The sequence below is a fragment of the Bos indicus genome, chromosome 3 (genome assembly GCF_029378745.1).
Source record: "Bos indicus isolate NIAB-ARS_2022 breed Sahiwal x Tharparkar chromosome 3, NIAB-ARS_B.indTharparkar_mat_pri_1.0, whole genome shotgun sequence".
NCBI classification, from domain to species: Eukaryota; Metazoa; Chordata; class Mammalia; order Artiodactyla; family Bovidae; genus Bos; species Bos indicus.
The window spans coordinates 7,569,676-7,595,382 of record NC_091762.1 but is presented as its reverse complement, the minus strand read 5'-3'; the positions used below and the strand labels follow the sequence as shown (position 1 = coordinate 7,595,382).

Below are 25,707 nucleotides of genomic sequence, written 5' to 3'. Positions count from 1 at the left end.
TTAGGGGTTTCAGGATGGCAGAGCAAGAGGACATGGGGCTTACCACCTCCCACAAACACATCAAAAATGCATCTATATGAGGAACAATTCTCATGGAAAACTGTAAATTGGCAGAAGAACTGTACAGCCAAGGCTGTAAGAAAGATTCCCGTGTGATTGGGTAGGATGGGAAGAAAAGCATCAGGTTAGGACCTGTGTCCCTAGGAGGAGACTAAGAGGGAAAGGAAGATCACAGAGGCAGATGCTCACCGTGGGGAGTAAGACGGTTGAACCTCAGACTGGCTATCCCAGTCCTGGGGTCCTTTGCATAGGAAACAAGTGCTCTGATGTGCTTGGAGAACCATTGGGACAGACAGAAAGGATAGAAAAGCCTACACATCACTTGTAAGGATTGTATGGGTGCTGGCTTATCCCCAGACAGGTCAGAGAGAAGTCTACCCACTGGCAGCCACCTTGCCATGTTCCCCAGTTCGAGCTGAGCAAATACCCTGGACCCATTCACTCCATGCCACAGCTTGGCATGGGGTGTAGCATGGTCAGGACTTAAGAAAAGACTCAATCTAGGGACTCAGAGGTGACCCAGGGCCATGGAGTGTTGTCTAGGTGGCGCGGCAGTGGATACTGTTGGCACTTACTCCAACAGGACCACAGAAGCAGCCACGACTTCTGAAGGCAGTGCAGTGACTTCAGTTCCCATAACCACAATGCAGCCATCCCCAGTGCCAGCCAAGGGAATGCTCTGGTCCTGCCCACTCCATCCCACAAATTTGCACTAGATCTGGTACCACCACAACAGGGGGAAAGATGCAACCTTGGGCTACGCCTGAGCAAAGAGACTTCTGTAAGCACATGAGCCCCACTTTCTTCAGCACACCCCTCCTTTGGAGCCAAGCTCCTGGTACCAAGAGGAGGAAAGACACACACTTAAAGGGAGCAGAGCCAGCCAGAGCCTGACCCTCAGGGCTTCCACTCCAGCAACTTAAGAGCAGATCCCACTGAGCAGAAAGTCCCACCTCACACCCTGTGCAGGCTCCAGCTGCTCCCAGGTAACAGTGGCCAGCACACTCTGGGGAAAGATGTTCCTGCATCCCTATCAAATCCAGCCTTCCCACCAAGAGCACGGGGCACACAGCCTACACAGGGACGCTCCCGTATAAAACTCTCTCGAGACCACAGTAGATAACTGTTTCATATAAGTACAGAGAGACAGAGACACTGAAGGAAAATGAAAAGCCAGAGGAACTCCTCTCAAAGAGCAAGAGAAAACCCCTGAAAAATAACAAAACAGAGACAATCAATCTACCAGACAGTGAATTTTAAAAGTTGGTAATAAAAATGCTAACTGAAGTAGGAAAGAGAATCATCCAAGCACAGATTATTTTAACAAGGAACTATAAACTATAAAGAAGACCCAATCAAAAAGAGACAAATCAACTTCTGAGAGAAAAAGCAATCCAAAAGCAATGAATAGAAGACTAGATGACACTGAAAATGCACAAGCGATCTGAAAGGCAGAATGATGGAAATTACCCAATCAGAACAGCAGATAGAAAGACAAGTGAAAAAAAAAAACAAACCACAAAAGCTTCATAAGAGATCCATGGGATAATATAAAATGTGCCACCATTCACATTATAGGGGTTCCAGAAGGAGAAGAGAGAAAGAAGGATATTGAAAATGTATTGAAAGAAATTATGACTGAAGCCTTCCCAAGCCTGAAGAAGGAAACAGATATCCAGGTATAGGAAACACAGAGGGTCTCAAACAAGATGAACCCAAACAGACTTACACCAAACATATCATGACCAACATGGCAAAATTAAGGAAGACGTTTAAAGGCAGCAAGAGGAAAACAAAGTGCCATTTACAAGGGAGTCCCCATAAGTTATCAGCTGATTTCTCTGCAGAAATTTTGCAGGCCAGAAGGAAGTAGCATGATATATACAAAATCTTGAAAGGGAAAAACCTGCAACATAGGATACTCAGCCCAGAAAGATTATCACTCAGAATAGTTGGGAGAGGTAAAGAATTTCTCACATAAGCAAAAACTAAAAGAATTCAGCAATACTAAACCTTCCCTAAGAGAAATATTAAAGGGTCTTCACTAAATAGAAAAAAAGCAAGAATCTTTGGGAAAGGGAAAATCATGATAGGAAAGGCAAATATATAAACAGATGGAGGATCATTTAAGCCTGTGTGTACATTTTAAAAAATTATAAAAGTAATTATAACTATAGGAATGAAGATGTAAAATAGGGCATATAAATCACAAAATGTGGGGAAGGGGAGTATAAAAACATAGATGTTTTAGAATGTGTTTGAACTTGTGTATGATTATCAATTTAAATCAAGTAGATATAGTTATGGGTCAATATACTTGAACTCCAGGGTAACCACAAATCAAAAACATACAATAGATTCACAAAAACCAAAAGAAAGGAACTTAAATGTACTACAAAACAAAACCATTAGACCACAATGGGAAAAAAATGAACAAAGAACAACAAAAACATCTGAAAAACAAGGAATAAAATGGTAATAAGTATATATCAATAATTAAATGTCATGGACTAAATGCTCTAATAAAAAGGTAAAGGGTGGTTGATTGGATAAAAAACAAGACCCTTCAATAGCTGCCTACAAGGGACTCACTTTAGGGTGAAAGATATAGAGAGAGAGACTTAAAGTGAGGATGTTGGAAAGAGCAATACTGCATAGGAACCTGGAATGTTAGGTCCATCAGATCAGATCAGATCAGTCGCTCAGTCGTGTCCGACTCTTTGCGACCCCATGAATCGCAGCACGCCAGGCCTCCCTGTCCATCACCAACTCCCGGAGTTCACTCAGACTCACGTCCATCGAGTCAGTGACACCATCCAGCCATCTCATCCTCTGTCGTCCCCTTCTCCTCCTGCCCCCAATCCCTCCCAGCATCAGAGTCTTTTCCAATGAGTCAACTCTTCGCATGAGGTGGCCAAAGTACTGGAGTTTCAGCTTTAGCATCATTCCTTCCAAAGAAATCCCAGGGCCGATCTTCAGAATGGACTGGTTGGATCTCCTTGCAGTCCAAGGGACTCTCAAGAGTCTTCTCCAACACCACAGTTCAAAAGCATCAATTCTTCGGTGCTCAGCCTGCTTCACAGTCCAACTCTCACATCCATACATGACCACAGGAAAAACCATAGCCTTGACTAGATGAACCTTTGTTGGCAAAGTAATGTCTCTGCTTTTGAATATGCTATCTAGGTTGGTCATAACTTTCCTTCCAAGGAGTAAGCATCTTTTAATTTCATGGCTGCAGTCACCATCTGTAGTGATTTTGGAGCCCAGAAAAATAAAGTCTGACACTGTTTCCACTGTTTCCCCATCTATTTCCCATGAAGTGGTGGGACTGGATGCCATGATCTTCGTTTTCTGAATGTTGAGCTTTAAGCCAACTTTTTCACTCTCCACTTTCACTTTCATCAAGAGGCTTTTGAGTTCCTCTTCACTTTCTGCCATAAGGGTGGTGTCATCTGCATATCTGAGGTTATTGATATTTCTCCCGGCAATCTTGATTCCAGCTTGTGTTTCTTCCAGTCCAGCTTTTCTCATGATGTACTCTGCATATAAGTTAAATAAACAAGGTGACAATATACAGCCTTGACGAACTCCTTTTCCTATTTGGAACCAGTCTGTTGTTCCATGTCCAGCTCTAACTATTGCTTCCTGACCTGCATACAAATTTCTCAAGAGGCAGATCAGGTCCATGAATCAAGGTAAATTGGATGTGGTCTAATAGGAGATGGCAAGAGTGAACATTGACATTTTAGGAATCAGTGAACTAAAATGGACTAGAACGGTCATTTAATTCAGATGACCATTATATCTACTACTGTGGGCAAGAATCCCTTAGAAGAAATGGAGTAGCCATCATAGTCAACAAAAGTCTGAAATGCAGTGCTTGGGTGCAATCTCAAAAATGACAGAATGATCTCTGTTCATTTCCAAGGCAAACCATTCAATATCACAGTAATTCAAGTCTATACCCCAACCACTAATGCTGAAGAAGCTGAAGTTGAACAGTTCTATGAAGACCTACAAGAACTTCTAGAACTAACAACCCCCAAAAAAGATGTCCTTTTCATCATAGGGGACTGGAATGCAAAAGTAGAAAGTCAAGAAACACCTGGAGTAACAGGCAAGTTTGGCCTTGGAGTACAAAATGAAGCAGGGCAAAGGCTAACAGTTTTGCCAAGAGCATACACTGGTCATAGCAAACACCCTCTTCCAACAACACAAGAGTCGATTCTACACATGGACATCAGCAGATGATCATAACCAAAATCAAATTGATTATATTCTTTGCAGCCGAAGATGGAGAGGCTCTATACAGTCAGCAAAAATAAGACCAGGAGCTAACTGCGGCTCAGATCATGAACTCCTTATTGCAAAATTCAGACTTAAATTGAAGAAAGTCAGGAAAACCATTAGAGCATTCAGGTATGATCTAAATCAAATCCCTTACGATTAAACAGTGGAAGCGACAAATAGATTCAAGGGATTAGATCTGATAAACAGAGTGCCTGAAAAACTGGACAGAGGTTCATGACATTATACAGGAGGTGACGATCAAAAACATCCCCAAGAAAAAGAAATGCAAAAAGGCAAAACGGTTGTCTGAGGAGGCCTTACCAATAGCTGAGAAAAGAAGAGAAGAGAGCAGCATTTTTCTTTTCTTACATAAAGAAAGCTGAGCACCGAAGAATTGATGCTTTTGAACTGTGGTGTTGGAGAAGACTCTTGAGAGTCCCTTGGACTGCAAGGAGATCAAACCAGTCAGACCTAAAGAAAATCAGTCCTGAATATTCATTGGAAAGACTGATGCTGAAGCTGAAGCTCCAATATTTTGGCCACCTGAAGTGAAGAACTGACTTCTTAGAAAAGACACTGATGCTGGGAAATATTGAAGGCAGGAGAAGGGGATGTCAGAGGATGAGATGGTTGGATGGTATCACCTATTTGATGGATATGAGTTTGAGCAAGCTGCGGGAGTTGGTGATGGACAGGGAAGCCTGGCATGCTGCAGTCCATGAGAGTGCAAAGAGTCGGACACAACTGAGTGACTGAACTGAACTGAAAGTAAGGATATGGAAAAGAATATTTCATCCATCGGAAATGCCATGAAGTAGAATGACAGAATGAAATATTGTCTTTGTAGTAATGTTGATTGACTTAGAGAATGTTATGCCTAGTGAAGTAAGTCTGAAAAAGACAAATGCAATATAGTATCAATTATATGTGTATCAGAAAGGTAATAGAACTGAATTTATGTGCAAAAGGGAAACAGACTCACATAGAAAACAAACTTGTGGTTACCAAAGGGAGAGGGAAAGGGAGAAGGACAAATTAGGGGTTAACAGATACAAACGACTATGCATAAAATAAATAAACAATAAGGATACACTCTCTAGCACAAAGAATTATACTCATTATCTTGTAACAACCTATAATGGAACATAATTTGCAAAAATACTGAATCACTATGCTGTACACCTAAAACTAACAAACATGGTAAATCAACCACACTTCAGTTAAAAATAAAAAAGAAAATATTATCCTGAGTTGCCTTCTCTGAAAATGACAATCCAAGGCCTTTTATTGTTGTCCATTTGTGATTTCACAAGAGTGGGCAGAAGGGAGATTGAGAAAGTCAGCAGTTAGTGGAGGAGGTAGGGAGGATGTTCCTGGTGCTGTGGGTGTGCATAGGCAGCCAGGGGAAGCTCTGTGATCAAGAGGGCAGAGGTCCTCACCAACGTACTCAGGATCAAGCCTTCAGAGACTCATCTTTGCTCAGTAGAGCTCCAGATAGCCATATTTCTTGCTAGCTGTATAACTTGTCAAGAAACGGCATACTTCTGTGTCTCTTAGTTAAAAATAAGGAAAGCAATCCATCATTGTCACTGAGGCTTGACAATGCGGGATGAGCTGGACATGTCCTGGGCTCAGGGATGACCACCAGGTGAAGACTGGTGGTTCCAGAAGGATCCTCTCTAAGGGTGTCCAGAAGTCTGCCCTCCTTGAGTTTTCACTTCCCTGAACTTCAGCACAGCCACATTCATGCCACATGGTCTGCTGAGCATTGTACTAAGAGTCTGTGGGCAGGACAGCCTTAAGAAAAATAATTCCTTGAATATACACTGCAGGGAAGCCTGTGACTCTGATCAGGTTCCTGTTTGTGAAGCCACTAATTTGACCTTGAATTTTGTGCAGCAAAAATGAATTCATCATTCATTTACTTACTCATTTGGCAGATCCCTAGTGAATAAGCATTATAAGCCAGACTCTCTGTTTAGTGCAGTGGAGAGTCCCAGATGAATAGGAAATAGCCTCTGCCTTCCAGGAGAGGGACACGTCACTGAGTAGATTATACGTCTTCACAGATGGATGCAATAAAAGGCAAGGAGTCAAGAGCCTTGAAGATGAAGAGCACAGTGATTGGCCATTGGAAGTTGACAACAGCCAATTGAGAGGATCATAGAAGCTGATCTTACAACTACACAAGAAGTTCCCCAAGAACTCACCGTTGACCATTCTACAGTTGTTTGGCATTTGAAGCAGATTATAAAGGTGAAAAAGATCAGTAAGTAGGTGTCTCATGCTGCTGCTGCTGCTAAGTCACTTCAGTCGTGTCCAACTTTGTGTGACCCCATAGACGGCAACGCACCAGGCTCCTCTGTCCCCGGGGTTCTCCAGGCAAGAACACTTGAGTGGGTTGCCATTTCCTTCTCCAATGCGTGAAAGTGAAGTTGCTCAGTCGTGTCCAACTCTTAGCGACCCCATGGACTGCAGCCTACAAGGCTCCTCTGCCCATGGGATTCTCCAGGCAAGAGTACTGGAGTGGGGTGCCTCATGAGCTGACTAGAAATCAAAAATCTTGTCTTTTTGAAATGTCTTATTCTATGCAACAACAATGAACAATTTCTCAATTGGATTGTGACACAGGAGAAAAAGTGGGTTGTAGATGTCCATCAGCAGATGAATGGATAAGAAAGCTATGGTACATATACACAATGGAGTATTACTCGGCCATTAAAAAGAATTCATTTGAATCAGTTCTAATGAGGTGGATGAAACTGGAGCCTATTATACAGAGTGAAGTAAGCCAGAAGGAAAAACACCAATACAGTATACTAACTCATATATATGGAATTTAGAAAGATGGTAACAATAACCCGGTATATGAGACAGCAAAAGAGACACTGATGTATAGAACAGTCTTATGGACTCTGTGGGAGAGGGAGAGGGTGGAAAGACTTGGGAGAATGGCATCGAAGCATGTAAAATATCATGTAAGAAACGAGTTGCCAATCCAGGTTCGATGCACAATACTGGATGCTTGGGGCTAGTGCACTGGGATGACCCAGAGGGATGGTATGGGGAGGGAGGAGGGAGGAGGGTTCAGGATGGGGAACACATGTATACCTGTGGCGGATTCATTTTGATATTTGGCAAAACTAATACAATTACGTAAAGTTTAAAAATAAAATAAAATTAAAAAAAAAAAAGAAAAGAAAAAGTGGGTTGCATATAACAACCGGTGACAACCAGCTCAATGGTTGGACTGAGAAGAAGCTCCAAAACACTTCCCAAAGTCAAACCTGCACCAAAAAAAAAAATATCATGGTCAGTGTTTGGTGTTTCCTGTCTGATCCACTACAGCTTTCTGGAATCCCGGCGAAACCATTACGTCTGAGAAGTATGCTCAGCAAATCGATGAGATGAGATGAAAACTGCAACGCCTGCAGTCAGTATCGGTCAACAGAACGGGCCTAATTCTTCTCCAGGACAATGCCCAACCGCATGTCGCACAACCAACACTTCAAAGTTGAATGAATTGGGCTACAGAGCTTTGCCCCATCCGCAGTATTCACCTGACCTCTTGCCAACTACCGCTTCTTCAAGCATCTCTACAACTTGTTGCAGGGAAAATGCACCCGCAACCATCAGGAGGCAAAAAATGCTTTCCAAGAGTTTGTCAAATCCCGAAGCACAGATTTTTATGCTACAGGAACAAACAAACTTGTTTCTTGTTGGCAAAAATGTGTTGATTGTAATCGATCCTATTTTTGATTGATAAAGCTGTGTTTGAGCCTAGTTATAATGACTTAAAATTCATGGTTTGAAAGTGCAATTACTTTTTCACCAATAGGTGAAAATGTAATAGGAGGAAGGAACCTGAGAAGCATTATAGAAAGTGAAAGTGAGAGTTTCCAGGAGACACTACATCTCTCACTGCGAAGGAGGGGCCAGACTCCACTCTGTATTCACCAGGGAGGTATCCTGGAACTGGGTGAAGACTTAAACTCTTCACCCACCTTAAGACTATTAAAAAAAAAAAAAAGCTGAGTTGGATTTTTTAAAGAGAATGAAGAGAATTCCCTTGGAAAGAGCTTTTCCGAGGTCTGCCCTTCCTCCTGGAGCAGGGAGTGCCCGCATTTCCCCTTAAGCCTAAGGGAAGAGAGCTTGAAATGGACCAGTTGGGACACTTAATCTGTGTTCCTTGTAGTTCGGGGGTCACAGTGGACCTGTGACTGACTCCCACCTGGGAGACCTAGAGAGGAAAGATGGGCTAGCTAGCTACTACTTTTCAGGAAAGCAAAGATTACTTAGTTGGAGGCCAACCTGCACTCCCAGGCTTGGTCAGAATAAATAACAAGTGAAAAATGTCTATGGATCAGATGTGGCTATACATGGGGTCATCTTAAGTTTGCTCTAGGTGGCCATTTTAGAGGGACAGAGGTTTCAGCAGTATGCCATCGGAAGGATCACTAGAATCCTAGGGGCTGGGGAAGGGGTGGACAACCAGCCAGAATAAAGATGCTTCAACTCCTTATGAAGAGAAGACGACAAGACATCCCTATCAAAGGAGGAGGAGGCTCTTCAAAGGACCCACAAAAGTGCCTGAGAGAGAGAGAAAGAATTTTAAATGCCTCCCAAGAGAGCGGGACCACCATGACTTTACCAGCCAGACCACAACTTCCCTGCCCCGCTTGTTCCCCTCTCTCTCCTGTCCAACTCTGGACCAGTTAGCCACCTGGGGGAGTTGATGACCCCCTCCCCAAAAGCAGGATTCTGGTCTCCAACAGACTGAAGCAGCTACCTGAAGTGGAGTCCAAAGTGTTGATTAAAACTGAATCTGCATTTGTTTATTTAAGGTGACCATAGGACTTTTTATTACCTAAGAGTTCCCAGAAAAGTCAAAGGACCTGCCCAGTTTTTCATACGGGAGCAAGACAAGACAAGGCTCTCCACCACCACCCCCGCCAAATACAGGGATATTCTTCCCCCCAAATACAGGGGTACTGGTAGGAAAAATAAAGCTGCTTGATGACTACAGTCCTGAAGCACCCTGTTCAACTTGACAATTACAAGGACATTATCGAAGTAAGATTCATCTGTCGGTGTGGGCTTGATAGATCTGTGGGAGAGAAGCCAATAGAACTGGTATGGGGCATTTGCAATACGCACCTTGGGCTGGTGAGGCTGGAGGAGGCAGAGGAAGTAGTAGGGAAAATACGGAAAATACTAAGCACCAAGTTCACAGCATCAGCATACAGTTTTCTTGCCAAAAACAGTTGAACCTGGACCTAATCAAGCCTTCAGATCTAACGTCCAGTTTAAAGGGAAAAGAAGGGAGAGAGGAATAAATTAAATGATAGCTGAAGGAAGCAATCAGATAAGGCCAGAAAGTGATGTTCTACAAAAACCCAACATGATTTTTCTCAGCAAATCAAGGCATGAAAGAAAGAGGACAGAACAGGAAGAAACTATTCTAGACTAAAAGATCTAACTGGAGTTTAGTTAATAGTAATATAGCGATATTGGTTTTCTAGTTTTGACAAATACCTTGATTACATAAGATATTAATATTAGGGGAAACTGAAGAATAGTTGGGAACTCTCTGTACTAACTTTGCAACTTTTTCGTAACTCTTAAATTATTCTAAAATGTAAAATTTATGAAAGAGAGACAGAATTAAGATGTAAAACCATAAACTCAAAGTGTAGACATTGATTCAGTTCAGTTCCGTCACTCAGTCGTGTCTGACTCTTTGTGACCCCATGAAACGCAGCACACCAAGCCTTCCTGTCCATGACCAACTCCCGGAGTCCACACAAACCCATGTCCATTGAGTCGGTGATGCCATCCAGCCATCTCATCCTCTGTCATCCCTTCTCCTCCTGCCCTCAATCTTTCCCAGCATTAGGGTTTTTTCCAATGAGTCATCTCTTCACATCAGGTGGCGAAAGTATTGCAGCCTCAGCTTCAACATCAGTCCTTCCAATGAACACCCAGGACTGATCTCCTTTAGGATGGACTGGTTGGATCTCCTTGCAGTCCAAGGGACTCTCAAGAGTCTTTTACAACACCGCAGTTCAAAAGCATCAATTCTTCGGCGCTCAGCTTTCTTCACAGTCCAACTCTCACATCCATACATGACGACTGGAAAAACCATAGCCTTGACTAGACGGACCTTTGTTGGCAAAGTAATGTCTTTGCTTTTTAAATATGCTGTCTAGGTTAGTCATAACTTTCCTTCCAAGGAGCAAGCGTCTTTTAATTTCATGGCTGCAATCACCATCTGCAGTGATTTTGGAGCCCCCCAAAAATTAGCCAGCCACTGTTTCCACTGGTTCCCCATCTACTTGCCATGAAGTGATAGGACCAGATGCCATGATCTTAGTTTTCTGAATGTTGAGCTTTAAACCAACTTTTTCACTCTCTTCTTTCACTTTCTTCAAGAGACTCTTTAGTTCTTCTTCACTTTCTGCCATAAGGGTGGTATCATCTGCATATCTGAGATTATTGATATTCCTCCCTACAATCTTGATTCCAGTTTGTGCTTCATCCAGCCCAATGTTTCTCATGATGTACTCTGCATATAAGTTAAATAAACAGGGTGACAATATGCAGCCTTGATGTACTCCTTTTTGTATTTGGAATCAGTCTGTTGTTCTATGTCCAGTTCTAACTGTTGCCTCCTGACCTGCATACAGGTTTATCAAGAGGCAGGTCAGGTGGTCTGGTATTCCCATTTCTTTTAGAACTTTCCAGTTTATTGTGATCCACACAGTCAAAGGCTTTGGCATAGTCAATAAAGGAGAAATAGATGTTTTTCTGGAACTCTCTTGCTTTTGCCATGATCCAGCGGATGTTGGCAATTTGATCTCTGGTTCCTCTGCCTTTTCTAAAACCAGCTTGAACATCTGAAAGTTCACAGTTCACATATTGCTGAAGCCTGGCTTGGAGAATTTTGAGCATTACTTTACTAGCATGTAAGATGAGTGCAATTGTGCGGGAGTTTGAACATTCTTTGGCATTGCCTTTCTTTGGGATTGGAATGAAAACTGACCTTTTCCAGTCCTGCGGCCACTGCTGAGTTTTCCAAATTTGCTGGTATATTGAGTACAGCACTTTCACAGCATCATCTTTCAGAATTTGAAATAGCTCAACTGGAATTCCATCACCTCCACTAGCTTTGTTTCTAGTGATGCTTCCTAAGGCCCACTTGACTTCACATTCCAGTATATCTGGCTCTAGGTAAGTGATCACATCATCATGATTATCTGGGTTGTGAAGATCTTTTTTGTACAGCTCTTCTGTGTATTCTTGCCACCTCTTCTTAATATCTTCTGCTTCTGTTAGGTCCATACCATTTCTGTCCTTTATTGAGCCCATCTTTGCATGAACTGTTCACTTGGTATCTCTAATTTTCTTGAAGAGATCTCTAGTCTTTCCCATTCTATTGTTTTCCTCTATTTCTTTGCCTATCGCTGAGGAAAGCTTTCTTATCTCTCTTTGCTATTCTTTGGAACTCTGCATTCAAATGGGTATATCTTTCCTTTTCCCCTTTGCTTTTCACTTTCCTTCTTTTCACAGCTATTTGTAAGGCCTCCTCAGATAGCTGTTTTGCTTTTCTGCATTTCTTTTTCTTGGGGATGGTCTTGATCCCTATCTCCTGTACAGTGTCATGAACCTCCGTCCATAGTTCATCAGGCACTCTGTCTATCAGATCTAGTCCCTTAAATCTATTTCTCACTTCCACTGTATAGTCATAAGGGATTTGATTTAGGTCAAACCTGAATGGTCTAGTGGTTTTCCCTACTTTCTTCAATGTAAGTCTGAGTTTGGCAATAAGGAGTTCATGATCTGAGCCACAGTCAGCTCCTGGTCTTCTTTTTGCTGCCTCTATAGAGCTTCTCCATCTTTGGCTGCAAAGAATATAATCAATCTGATTTAGGTGTTGACCATCTGGTGATGTCCATGTGTAGAGTCTTCTCTTGTGTTGTTGGATGAGGGTGTTTGCTATGACCAGTGTGTTCTCTTGGCAGAACTCTATTAGCCTTTTGCCCTGCTTCATTCCGTACTCCGAGGCCAAATTTGCCTGTTACTCCAGGTGTTTCTTGACTTCCTACTTTTGCATTCCAGTCCCCTATAATGAAAAGGACATCTTTTTTGGGTGTTAGTTCTAGAAGGTCTTGTAGATCTTCATAGAACTGTTCAACTTCAGCTTCTTCAGCATTATTGGTTGGGGCATAGACTTGGATCACCGTGATATTGAATGGTTTGCCTTGGAAATGAACAGAGATCATTCTGTTGTTTTTGAGATTGCATCCAAGTACTGCATTTCGGACTCTTTTGATGACTATGATGGCTACTCCATTTTTTCTAAGGGATTCCTACCCAGAGTAGTAGATTATAATGGTCATCTGAGTTAAATTCACCCATTCTGGTCCATCTTAGTTCACTGATTCCTAGAATGTCGATGTTCACTCTTGCCATCTCCTGTTTGACCACTTCCAATTCGCCTTGATTCATAGACCTGACATTCCAGGTTCCTATGCAATATTGCTCTTTACAGCATCGAACCTTGCTTCTATCACCAGTCCCATCCACAACTGGGTGTTGTTTTTGCTTTGGCTCCATCCCTTCATTCTTTCTGGAGTTATTTCTCCACTGATCTCCAGTAGCATATTGGGCACCTACCGACCTGGGGAGTTCCTCTTTCAGTATCCTATCATTTTGCCTTTTCATACTGTTCATGGGGTTCTCAAGGCAAGAATACTGAAGTGGTTTGCCATTCCCTTCTCCAGTGGACCACATTCTGTCAGACCTCTCCACCATGACCCGTCTGTCTTGGGTGGCCCCACAGGGCACAGCTTAGTTTCATTGAGTTAGACAAGGCTGTTTTCCATGTGATCAGATTGGCCAGCTGTCTGTGATTGTGGTTTCAGTCTGTCTACCCTCTGATGCCCTCTCTCAGAGCCTACCGTCTTACTTGGGTTTCTCTTACCTTGGACATGGGATGCCTCTTCACGGCTGCTCCAGCAAAGCCCAGCCGCTGCTCCTTACCTTGGACGTGTGGTAGCTCCGCTCCTGCGCCGTTGCAGCCACTGCTCCTGTGACATTGAGTGATCTGATTCAAAGGTCCAAATGTACAAGACATTGTTGACACAACTGGGGAAATTGAATGAGAGTTGGTTTTACTAATTTTAAGAAATCATTGTTATCCTTGTTACATTGAGGTTATGTAGGAAAATGTCCTTCTTTCGAAATAGGCCTACTGAAGTAAGTTTGGGTAAAATGTTATGATGTCCTTGAAATATTTTAGGCAATTTTTTTTCAAGTTGAAGCAAATATAATGAAATATTGATAATTATTATATTCTTGATGTTGGGGCTATGGGGGTTCATTATACTTTCCTATGTATTTTTCTGGCTGAAAATTGTCAGTCACAATAAAAGCACAATAAAGTCACAATGAAAGCTATTGTGTGCTATTTTTGCCTTGTGCTTTGGGTGTTATTTCATTATGTCCCCAAACAGCCAATCAAAGACAGACCCATTACTGAGGGCTCAGAGAAGTTCAGTGTTTTTCCCAAGATCACACAGCCAGAACAAGGCAGAGCAGATATTTGTCCACAAAAACCCACTGTCTCCCAAAAGTGCCTCAGGCGGAAGGAAAGTATCTCGGAGCGGTGGCAAAGCTAAGAAAGGAGCCTTAAACTGATATCCCAGAGACCAGGAGACCATCAGGGAAGTCGAGAGGAGAAGCTGGCTCAAGAAATTTAAATGAGGACTTTGGCTAGTGATTTCCACTTGCTTTTACTTGCACTGCCCTGTTCTAATCTTCCATGAATCTATCCTCCTTATAGGCTGTGTGTGCTCTTTTCTGAGGTCGTATGAATGCCAAGTTGCGGAATCAGAACTCAGACTGCGGTCTTGGAACAGTTTCCTCCAGCAGACATCCCGATTCCCTTGGTGTTTTGTTGTTATTGTTTAGTCTCTAAGTTGTGTCCAAGTCTTTGTGATCCCAAGGACTGTAGCCTGCCAGGCTCCTCCATCCATGGGATTTCCCAGGCCAGAATCCTGGAAAGGCTTGCCATCTCCTTCTCTAGGGAACCTCCCCACCCCAGGGATCAAACTCGCATCTCCTGGATTGAAAGGCGGATTCTTTACCACTTATGCACCAGGGAAGCCCTCCCTTGGTGATAGCACAAAACAGGGCTGCAGGCCATCAGCCAGTTGTGTCCAGGGGTGTGAGCACATCACGTGGCCACAGAATACATGTGCTCATTGCCCGGGGGCTGGGTTGGCTGTGGGCACCTCACCCGGAGCCTGGAGGCTCACTGCTCTGGGCTGATGCTGCTGAGAGCGGTGGCTTCAGGGTGTTGGCTGGTCCCGTCCCCTGCTGTCAGCCTCTAGGGGTCTGCATGCTCAGTCCTGCCATCTTCTGCTTCTGTCCCAATGTCCCCATATCACAGAGACTTTCTCTGACCTGCCTATACAAGAAGCCACTCCCTCTCTTCCTCCTGTGTTTCTCTATATTCTTTCCCTGCTTTATTTTTATTGCCACCTGTCATAACACACATCAGTACATTCCTTTTCTCTCCTCCGCTTCAGAATATAAGATTCCTGAGCTCAGGGACTTTGTCTTGGTCACTTAGGTTCCCCAGTGGGGGTTCTGTGAATATTTGTTGAATGGATACATGTAAACATGAACAGATAAATGCAAAAATAATGTGTAGATTGTTAGTCATATTTTTCCCCACTTTTGAAAATGATACTGTTGGAAAATACTTTAATAGGAAAACAAAAGTAAATCTATTTTCCCATCAGTATCAAGCAATTAAAATGCCCCAGGTTAATAATTCAAAAAAACACACATGTTATCCACATGTTCATTGCAGCTCTATTTGCAATAGCCACGACATGGAATCAACCTAGTTGTCCACTGATAGATGAATGGATAAAGAAGTTGTGGTACATATATACAACGGAGTGTTACTAAGCCATAAAAAGGAATGAATGTGAGTCAGTTGAACTGAAGTGGATCAACTTAGTGCCTATTATACAGAGAGAAGTAAGTCAGAAAGAGAAAAACAAATATCGTATATTAATGCACATATATGGAATCTAGAAAAATGGTATTGATGAACCTGTTTGCAGGGCAGGAATAGAGATGCAGACAGAGAACAGACTTGTGGAAACAGTGAGGGTAGGGAGTAGAGGGTGTGGGACAAATTGAGACATATGTTACCACATGCAAAATAGATAGCTAGTGGAAAGCTGCTGTCAACCTGGTGCTCTGTGACAACCTAGAGGGGTGGGCAGGGGGTGGGCTGGGTGGAAGGGAGGTCCAAAGGGCGGGGACATACGTATACCTATGGCAGGTTCATGCTGTTGAATGTTGGAAACCAGCACGACTTTGTAAAGCAATTATCCTCCAATTAAAAATATATTTTAAAAAAGTGCCCCAGGTTAGGTGATGGGTTACAAAGCTCAGAGAAGACTTGGCAAATCTGGGAGCTGGAAGATCCCCCTTCATTTCACAGGTCAGGGAAAGGCCAGGAGGGTCGGTACCTACCTGGCTGTTTGTCTGCCTCTTCAACTTTCTGAAAAACTCATTCTCTAATTCTTCATGTTTCTGAAACTCAGTCCGGCGATGATAAAGCTGCTTGGACAAGTCCTGGATGTGCTCAGGGGAAGTGTTTCCGACCACCCAGCGTCAGGCCTGAGGTCACCCCTTCCGCTGCTTCCTCCTTCCAGCGTGTGGGAGGTACCTGGGGAGCAGAGCCTCACCTGGCCTGAGTGGGCATTTCGGCCCTGGGGCAAGTAGATCGCCCAGACAGGCGGCAGCTGGCATCCCTGGGGCTGCTTCTCAGGGCCCCTTGCGCTCCCAGCAGGGGGAGCTCCGTGACGACTGAGAGGGGCTGGGAGGAGCTCAGAGGAGCCAGGGCAGGAAAACTGGTGCTCGGGTGAGGAGCCACATGAGTGTCCGTGTGGGAGCCTGATCCCAGAGTCACCGAGGAGGTGGGCAGCTGCCTTCTTACCTGCTGACCAGCCCTGTCCGGGGCCCGAGGATCCAGGCTGCGGACGCTTACTCCTTTGGCGTAGGTGATACAGCTGCCTGGTCCTTGCTCTGCCGCTCCTGCCTCTAGGCTCCTCAGCCCAGGTTCTGGCTTTTCAGGGGACACGGCTCATGTCCTAGGACCCCTACACCTGCACCTTTCAGCCAGGCCTCCCAGAACGAATTATTTTCCATAGCAGCTGGGGCCCTTCCTGGTCCCTGCCCACATCCTACTGATCCCCATTGCTTGTTCCTAAGGCTTATCCCTGAAGGCCAGTCTGCCCTGGAAACTTGAAGTCTGAGACCTTCCTTTGTCGACATGGCAGGGCAGCCCAACCCTCAGGAGGCTGATGCAGAGACCTGAGGAGTGGGCAGATTGGGAAGTCCTGGCAAGATCTGGATAGAGCAAAGTGCCTAGGCTACGGTTCAGGCACAGAGAGGAGAGGGGCACACAACCAGCCAAGCCTCTGGGCCGCCCAGCAGTGAGGTCCCAGGAGGGCTGAGTGTGCCTAGGTGACAAGCCCTCGTCTGGGAGTCTGGTGTACATGTGTGCATGCTCAGTCATGTCTGATTCTTACGACCCCATGGACTGTAGCCCGCCAGGCTCCTCTGTCCATGGAATTTTCCAGGCAAGAGTACTGGAGTGGGGTGCCATTGCCTTCTCCAGGGCATCTTCCTGACCCAGGGATCAAACCTGCATCTCCTACATCTCCTGCATTGGCAGGCAGATTCTTTAGCACTGAGCTACCTGGGTAGTCTGGCAAGGTATCACTTTACATAGATGGATGGGTGTGTGCAGGGGCCGGGGCGGCGTGGATGGCTGGCTGGGTAGACAGATGGCTGGATAGACAGATGAACATTTCCATAAGATGTGAGCTCCCACCAGTTACTCTCCTGGTGGCTTACCCCATTCCCTCAGAGCAGGGGCTCATGCTGACTCTGCTATGGTTTCCAACTGGGGCCTGACAGAAGGGCCAAAGTCTAGGGAGGCAATGCTTCTCTCTCCTCTAGCAGGGCAAGGCCTCTGGACGTGGGCAACTCTACCCCCATTATCGTCCATCAAAGTCTTTTTGAACCCCGGACATACCAGCTTGTAAGCCCTGCTGCTGCCTCCAAGCCTGATAGGCACTAGCATCTGTTTCAGAGAATTTGACCCAAACAGCCCCAAGACAAAGTGAAGTCATTTGGATTTTCGTTATTTAGAATAGTCTAAGTGGAGGAAGCTGCTAGCGGGGTGGGGGTGGAAGCCACCCACTGTGCAGAGAGGTATAAGCTATGGGGATGACTGCAGGCCAGGCGGGGTGGGGGCGGTGGGAAGGGCAGAGGTGGGGGAGAGGGGTGTGTCTGTGCACAAGGACTCAGCAGGCAGTGCTGCTCCCTCTATGGGGGTGGAGGTAGAGATGGTGCAGTGTGGGGACAGTGTGGTGACCTGTCTTCCCACATCACTCTTGGGTTTGCCTACCACCCACAACCTCTGGAGAAAGATGTCCCTCCAAGGCCAGGACAAATAGAGTCACAGCCAGGCCCCCCAGGCCTCCTTGGAAAGGGAAACACTCGAGAGCACTCTCTCTGGAACAGTCTGGGGTGCTGCTCCCAAGGCCTGTGGCTCCCACCCCTTTGATGGTGTCTGGGAATGACTACTTGGCACAGTCTGGGGTGGGTGGCTGGGGCTGGTGGGGATGGTGTAGAGGACTTTGGAGGACCAGGCCACGCTGACACTGAAGTTGGCCTGCTCCGTGATCACCTCGGCCAGCATCTGGTTGTCAGTGGGCTTGTCTCTGCCCAGGCTTCTGTCTCATGATTTGTGTCATGTGGAGGAAAGGGCTTGCTTGTGGGCAGCAGGCACTCACACACAGGCATGGGGAGGATCTACCCAGTTCCCACAGGGGCCTTGTTTCAGAAGAAGGCCCTTCCCCTTCTGGGGAAGCTGGGAAGGAAGGCTGGCTGAATGTGAATGTTCAGGATCAGCGGAGGAGAGCACTGTGGGAAAAGGGGAAATTAATTGTTTGTAAGCTTCGTAAGAAGTACAGGGTAAAGGTCACACTCAGCTTTATATTTTCAATGGTGCCAACCACCAGACTACATGGAGAAAGACGAAGGAATGAACAGGTTCCTACATCTTGGGTAATGACTAGAAAAAAACCCGAACAGATCAAGGAAGCTGGTTGACAGTGGAAGAGCCGGGGAGGGATCAATGCCACAGAGCAAGTGCCGTGGGAGTCAGCTCATTCCAAATTCCACCCCTCAGCCCCCCAACGGTGCCCCGCTCTAGGAGGGAGAGGAGCTGCCTGGGAGCAGCTCAGCATGAGTATGGTTCTGTGAAACATAGACTCATCTCCTTCTGGGGGAGGCATATAATCCTGTCAGACATAGCCATGCTAAACAAAAACGCATTTGGGGTTATTTTTAATTTCTTCTTTATTTAAAAAAAAAAGCATTTTTTTTAATGTTTTTTTTTCCTTCAAAAACTTCTCCAATACATAAAAAAAAATTTCCCCCCCCTTAGCACTTCTTTCTTGCCTCCTTCACTCCTGCTCCTGGTGCCATCTGCCTACAAGACCCTGATGACGAAACCTTCTCAGATGGAGATCAGGAATCTGGAGGGGGTTGAGGGTTTGAAGGAAGGTGGTTACTGGTCAAAAGGAGAAGTTGATTTGCACAAAAATATAAACCATGGAGGGTGAGACCAGCACATACACGAATGGATTGATCTACAATCCACATAGAAAAAATAGACCCAAATTGTCATTTTACATTTGCAATATTATACAAAATAATATATATTTTTTAAACAACACATGCGTACACACACACACACACACACAAACACACGCAAGGTGCCAGTAGCCCCGCTGCACTTCGGCTTGTGGGGACAGGGGTGTCAGTAGGCGAAGATGACATGATAGGTGACCTGGTGGCCATTGTCCCAGGCATAGAGCAGGCGGTCCTTGGGGTTATAGTCTATCTGGGTGGTGTAGGAGTACTCATTCTCAAACAGCAGCCTGGGGACGATCTGGGTGTTGGTGTGGGTGTCGAAGGCGTAGGAGATGTTGGCGTTGCGCTGGTTGTGGCTGTCCACGGCGTACAGCACCCCACAGATGACAAAGCAGTTGCCGTAGAGGTTCCTCCGGAGCCCCGTGCGCCACGTGGTCTCCTTCTGCGTGCTCAGGTCCACGGCATTGAGCTTGCTCAGCACGATGACCTCCTGGCTGAAGCCCTCGTCATCCAGGGCCGGATAGATGAGCCACAGCCCATTCTCGTCCACAGCAAAGTCCACGTCCGAGTGGCCCTGCCACCGCCAGGGTGTGGCCTCCTCATAGGCTACGTCATGGAGCATGGCCCAGGCAGCCACGTAGCGCTGCTTCAGGTCATACTTGATGATGTTGCGGGTGAAGGCCCGGTTGTAGTAGAAGGCACCATTGTACACCACGTGGCCCGTGCCAATCCAGCTGTAGGGGAGCTTGTAGGAATTGCTCCAGCGACCTGCGGGCGGTGAGAAGGCAGGAGGCTTCAGGGCGACAGTGCAGTGACAGCCGCCAGGCGGGGAGGGTGAAGGAGCAGCCCAAAGGGAGGGGATGCGCCATGGGCTTGGGGTCTGGAGCCCTGGGTTTGTGTCTTGGCTCTGCCACTTCCTACTTCTGTGAGGCACCCTCATCTGTCATTTATAAATGACAATTCCCACTCCCCTCGTTGAGCTACTTCAAGGATCCAGATGCTAACATACATGAACATGGTTTATAAACAGTCAAGGACCACGGGAAAGGGAAGATGTATCACTTCCCTTGGGTAGTTGTCCCATGTCTCAGGGGCTGGAAGATGAAAAGGGGTGTGGAAGAGGGACATCCTATTGCTAGAAGTGTCTTTTACCATCAGAAGAAGGTTTTCCCCTTCTTATCCACTGTGTGCACCTTGGGTGATCTGGTCATTAAAACAGAGGACATGGAGAAGGAAGACCCTCCCTCAAGCTGGACCTGTAGCACGTACCTTGTTTGAAGTTCTCCAGGTTCCGGAACTCTACCAGGGTGTTGCCATAGTAATAGTTGGTTACATAAATCCGCTCATCTTTGGCCAGGGGGTCCTTCATCCAGGCCCCCTCATTCCGCCCATACGTGTTTTGTGTAATCGGCCCTGTGATGGTGGAGAGGGTGTCCTTGCACCTTCCTGATGGAGGAGAGGGGGATGGAGGGGTTAGGCTGATGGAAGAATGCCCCACCCCTAGGGCCCTTGCTGGCTGCCCCTCCTGGAGTCTGAACCCCTCCACAGGCTTCTACAGTCCTGTGTAACCAACATAACACCAGATGTTTGCCCAGCATCCTCCCCTGCTGCTCCTCTTATCTATCCAAGGTGTGTCTGACTCTTTGGGACCCCATGGGCTGTAGCCCACCAGGCTCCTCTGTCCATGGGATTCTTCAGGCAAGGATACTGGAGTGGGCTGCCATCTCTGACACCAGGAGATTTTCCCGACCCAGGGATCGAACCTGCATCTCATCTGTCTCCTGCGTTGGCAGGCAGGTTCTTTACCACTAGCACCACCTGGGAAGCTCCTTATTTACCCTAGTCTACTCTTATGAAGCCGTCTACTGCCACCATCCTGGGCCACATTCATGCCACCACGCTTTGCTCCTGCTGACCACTTAGTCCTACAAACTCACCCCTCAGGGATCTAAGCTCCCATGTGCTTTTCTGACACCACTTTCTCCTCTGAAAAACCATTCTATCCCCCATTGGATTCCATCCTGCTCCCACAGTATTGTGAATGTGCCTCTCTTACAGGACACGTCACCTTCTGTTTTGACAATGCCTGTGCATGTCTCTCCTGATTCAATGCCCATCCCCACCTCAAGCATAAACCCCAGGGGGTAGGGGCTGTGGCTGTCCCCTTCGTGTCCTTGGTCCTCAGAACACAGTGTCTGACAGGCCGTGGGCACTGGGCAGATGCTCTGAAACTTGCATGAATACCCGGCAGCATGAGAAAGGTGACCAGAGGAGAGGACTCTGCATGCCCAGGAACATAGAGCTTCACCAGCCACCGGGCAGCCCCAAGGCGGTTGGCCCAGACCAGCAGCAGAGAGCAGCCCTGACTGTGCAGTGGGTGTCATGTCCCTGAGGCCCACCTGCTGGGTCCGAGAGAGCTGTCCTCAAGCCTACGCCCCTGTGAGCAGGGTGCCAGGACCCCATTCTGGGAATTGGAGAGGCCTGGGACCAAGTTCCCAGATAAGGAGCTTGTTCTGGGCTGTAGGAGCCTCCTTCAAAGGTCAGGTCTGCTTTAGTAGGACAGGCACTCTGCCATGCCCTCCTGAGTGACCCCCTGAGAAGTCCTCAAAGACCACTAGAATCACGTGTGTGTGTGTGTGTGTGTGTGTGTGTGTGTGTGTGCGCGCTCAGTCGTGTTCGACTCTCTACAATCCCACAGACTGTAGCCCGCCAGGCTCCTCTGTCCATGGGATTCTCCAGGCAAGAATACTGGAGTGGGCTGCTGTTTCCTACTCCAGGGGATCTTCCTGCCCAAGGGATCACAACCCCATCTCTTGTATCTCCTGCATTGGCAGGAGGATTCTCTACCACTGTGCCACCTGCGAAGCCCCATAGACATGCTGGGTTCTAAATCAATTCGAAAGCCTGCCTGCATGCTTACTATGCAGTATTATTATATTGAACATGGCCCCAAATGATACTAAAATCATGTGGCCACTTACTGAGAGCATGTCTTTTTGCTCTTTTTGTCTCTGCACTAATGGTTATGAAGGAGACGGGAAGAGAGGGATGTGGGAGAAGCTGATTAACCCAGCTTTTACAACTTCCTCCTCCTCTCTGGTGGCTTAGATGGTAAGAATCTGCCTACAATGTAGAAGACCTGGGTTCGATCCCTGGGTCAGGAAGATCCCCTGGAGAAGGGAATGGTACCCACTCCAGTATTTTTTTTTTTAAGTACAAAATAATTTATTACATCATTATATAGGTTGGCATTATTTTACAATGAATTCTTTTCTCTCAACAATTATGAATCTAAATATACACTTAGCGTGAAGGAAAACAATTTTAATTAGAACAGTTTCTCTAAATAAAATCTTTTGAATTTATATTTGTCTTAAAAGGAAGTATTAATGTTACAGACATATTTATATGGTTCTGAAAAAAACATATTCAATGATGCTATTACTGTTTTCTTATATTACTTATACTGTATAAGACAGTATTCTTATCAAGATAATTCCATGGACAGAGAAACTTGGCGGGCTACAGTCCATGGGGTCGCAAAGAGTCGGACATGAATGAGCAGCTAACACTTTGACTTCACGCTCTTCCTCCTCCTGGCAGCTGGGACCAGCAGAACACCCCCTCCCCAACCTGCCATCAACACTGGCTCGTGGACGGGCAGCAGCGATGAGAGGGATCTGCCCCTGACACTCACATGGGACCAAAGAGCAAGGGCCCACGGCTCAGATTCAGGGCCCTCTCAACTCCAGGCCACCCCTGTTTCCAAACTGTTTCAATCTGTTCCATCCCTCCTGCTCCCACATTAGTGGTCTGAGCTGGCAGGACGGGGCAGGCGCTGTGCCCTTGGCCCCGCGCCTGGGGCAGCCAGGCGTCTAAAAGCAGGATAAACATTGTTTCCCAGGCAGGCCGCACAGTTGGGTGCAATTGGCAGGGCTCAGGCATCTCTGTGTGGGGTTTATTAGGTCCTGGTCTGACAGAGAGGGGAGGGTTTTGGTCTCTGTAAGACAAACAACAGAGCCTACCAGCCAAAGCCTCATTCCCCCACAACTGAGCTCATCTGCTCGAGACAATAAAACAAAAGAATCTGCGTGAGCCTGGGCAGCAGAGTTCTGATGGAAAATATCTCGTTCCCTGGTGCTGAGTGGGACCCTGCCTGCCAGTGGAGAAGCTGTGCTTCCTCAGAACTAAGGTGAGCCCTAGCGTGCCATGCCCAGAGAGGGGCATTTTTGCTTGCCCCCTTCCCCTGGAAAAGCCCAGTGAGGACCCAACTCCCTGCATCAGAGGCAGACCCCAGCCAATACCCAGAGCCTCGCAAGTGGCTGTGAGAAGCCAGGAGTCTCTGTCAGGGTCGCTATGGCTATGCCACCTTCCTGCCCAGACGCGGAAACTGCAGATGAGCTCTTGGAAACTGGGACTCGTCTAAGCTTTGATGCACTGCATCGCCCCAGGCAGCTTCCAAACCCCTACAGGGTTCTGTCTCAGCACTAAGGCTCTGCGGTGACGGGGCCTTAATGTGAAGCTAGAGAACGTGCACCCCCCCTCCCCGATTTGTAGCCAGAGGTCTGGCATTGCTCTTGGTCTTGCTACAGACCCCCAAGGTCTGTGTTTCATCTGAAAAGTCACAGAGCTTTCACTTCTTCCACAGAAAAACAAGCAAAATATATGCCCTCTCTACATCATGAGCACACTTGGAGAATGCACTCTGATGATGGTATAGAAGGCTGAGTATTGTCTTCCAAAGGTATCCAACTCCTAATCCTGAACGGGACTGTACATGGCAACAGAGAGTTTGCCAATGTGATTACCTCAGGGATGCTATGATGGAGGGTGGCCAGGGGAGGGGGGAGACTAGCCTGTATTATTCAGGGGGGTCCTAATCACAGTCATAAGTATCCTCATAATAGGGAGGCAGACGGAGATTTGACTGAGAAGAGGAGGCAACCTGAGGATGGAAGCAAAGGAAGGATGAGGAGGAGGCCCCAAGCCAAGGAATGCAGGCAGCCACCCGAGACTAGAAAAAGCAAGGACGGGACCATCCCTTGGAGCCTCAGGAAGCAACCAGTCTCCTGACAGCTTGATTTTAGTCCTGAAAGACTCATTTCAGCCTTCTAGTCTCCAGAACATTCGAGAATAAATTTCTATTGTTTAAGCCATTAAGTTTGTGGTAATCTGTTACAGGAGGCAAAGGAAACTAAAACAGATGGAGGCTGCTTCTGGAGTCAAGCATCTTTATTTCTGTAGGAAGAAGGGAGTCTCAGCTTACAGCTTCCAAGTCCTGACACCCAGGACCTCAGGATGTATCACCATATGCCCTCAGATAGAGCAAATGCCAGCAACACACAGAGGGGTTCAGCACAGGCAGAAACAGTGATAGGTGTGTGTGGTCTGGGAGCATGTGGAGACGGGTTCAAGGGAGGTGAGTAAACCACGAGGCCCAGGCCCATCACTATGGTCGGAGAGTCTGGGGCCATTCAGATGCTCCCACCCTTGGCAGCAAAGCGTCAGCCCTGGAGAGAAGAAACCACGTGTTTATTCCTTTCCAAGGCTAATGAGAGAAAGAAGGGAGAGAGTTCAAAGGCACTGTGGAGAAAAGAGAATGCTTCTGCCTGCTGCTCAGAAGTTCTCCCCCACAGTATGGTGACAGGGAACATTTCCTAAGCTGTCTCTATGTACTAACTCATCTTATCATCAATGGTCCTGGGAGACAGCTGGCCCTGCTTCAGATTCCCAGGGTCTGGGGATGGGATGGGGAGGGGGGTGGGAGGGGGGTTCAGGATGGGGAACACATGTACACCCGTGGCAGATTCATGTCAATGTATGGCAAAACCAATACAATACTGTAATTAGCCTCCAAAAAATAAAAAAAATTAAAAATTTTAATTTAATTTAAAAAAAGATGGCAGACAGCATATATAATAGGCCTTCCTCCTGCCTCAAATGCTATGAAGTCATGACAAATTTGATATGATAAATTAGCATGCTTCATTTTAAAAATAATCTTTTGATCTCTCTCTTCTGTAAGTGGTTGCCCAAGTGATATGTGGTCACTTGGAGTACTTGAAAATACAATTATTCTCTTTCAGGAGAGCATATGTATGTAATGTATAAAAATTTTGCTATTAGAATTAAAACTGCCACTTCAGAGGAAATGAATGATTTTGCTCTAGCTGAACCAAATGTATTAGATGATTAAACCTCCCGCAAAGGAGATTTATGCACAGAGAGGGTTCCTTCTTTATATAAGTTAACTATGGTAAATACCTACCATTTTTATTAATTTCATCTTCTCCGGTGAAAAGATTTTTTATTTATCTCTTCAACAACTTAAGTAAAATGTAGAAGTTCTAGCCCTACTTGACTAAAACCAAACGACAACAGCAAAAATAACTTGGAGGATAATAGAAATGTTTCTGGCCCATAGAAACATCTCTATTATACTGCTTTCTAAATTTCTTTATTTGCAGATGGTGTAGCCCTCACATGTAAAATACCATCTATGAACTAGGAACAGAGGATAGAGACAGGACCACGAAATCAAGCTATTTGTCCCAAACTCATTCTCTAGTGTTTTCCCCTTGGTTGTTGCTCAGTTGCTAA

The 25,707-nt window shown here is 46.1% G+C and overlaps 1 protein-coding gene and 1 long non-coding RNA gene across 5 annotated transcripts in view; one reads left to right on the top strand and one right to left on the bottom strand.

Moving 5' to 3' along the window:
* Positions 1-18,792: 18,792 nt before the first annotated feature.
* OLFML2B (olfactomedin like 2B) overlaps positions 18,793-25,707 on the bottom strand; it is a 49,212-nt gene continuing 42,297 nt past the window's right edge. For all 4 annotated transcript variants that reach the window (XM_019987024.2, XM_019987017.2, XM_019987031.2 and 1 more), the window contains exons 7-8: positions 20,377-20,553; positions 18,793-19,875 (exon numbers count right to left, since the gene is read on the bottom strand). In XM_019987024.2, coding sequence (XP_019842583.2) covers positions 19,274-19,875; positions 20,377-20,553 — 779 coding nt within the window. In that variant the 3' untranslated portion in view covers positions 18,793-19,273. The remainder of the gene's footprint in view (positions 19,876-20,376; positions 20,554-25,707) is intronic.
* On the top strand, positions 22,515-24,263 carry LOC109578046 (uncharacterized). Its single transcript, XR_002183649.2, has 3 exons — positions 22,515-23,299; positions 23,756-23,851; positions 24,015-24,263. It is a non-coding gene; the product is annotated as an uncharacterized lncRNA (long non-coding RNA).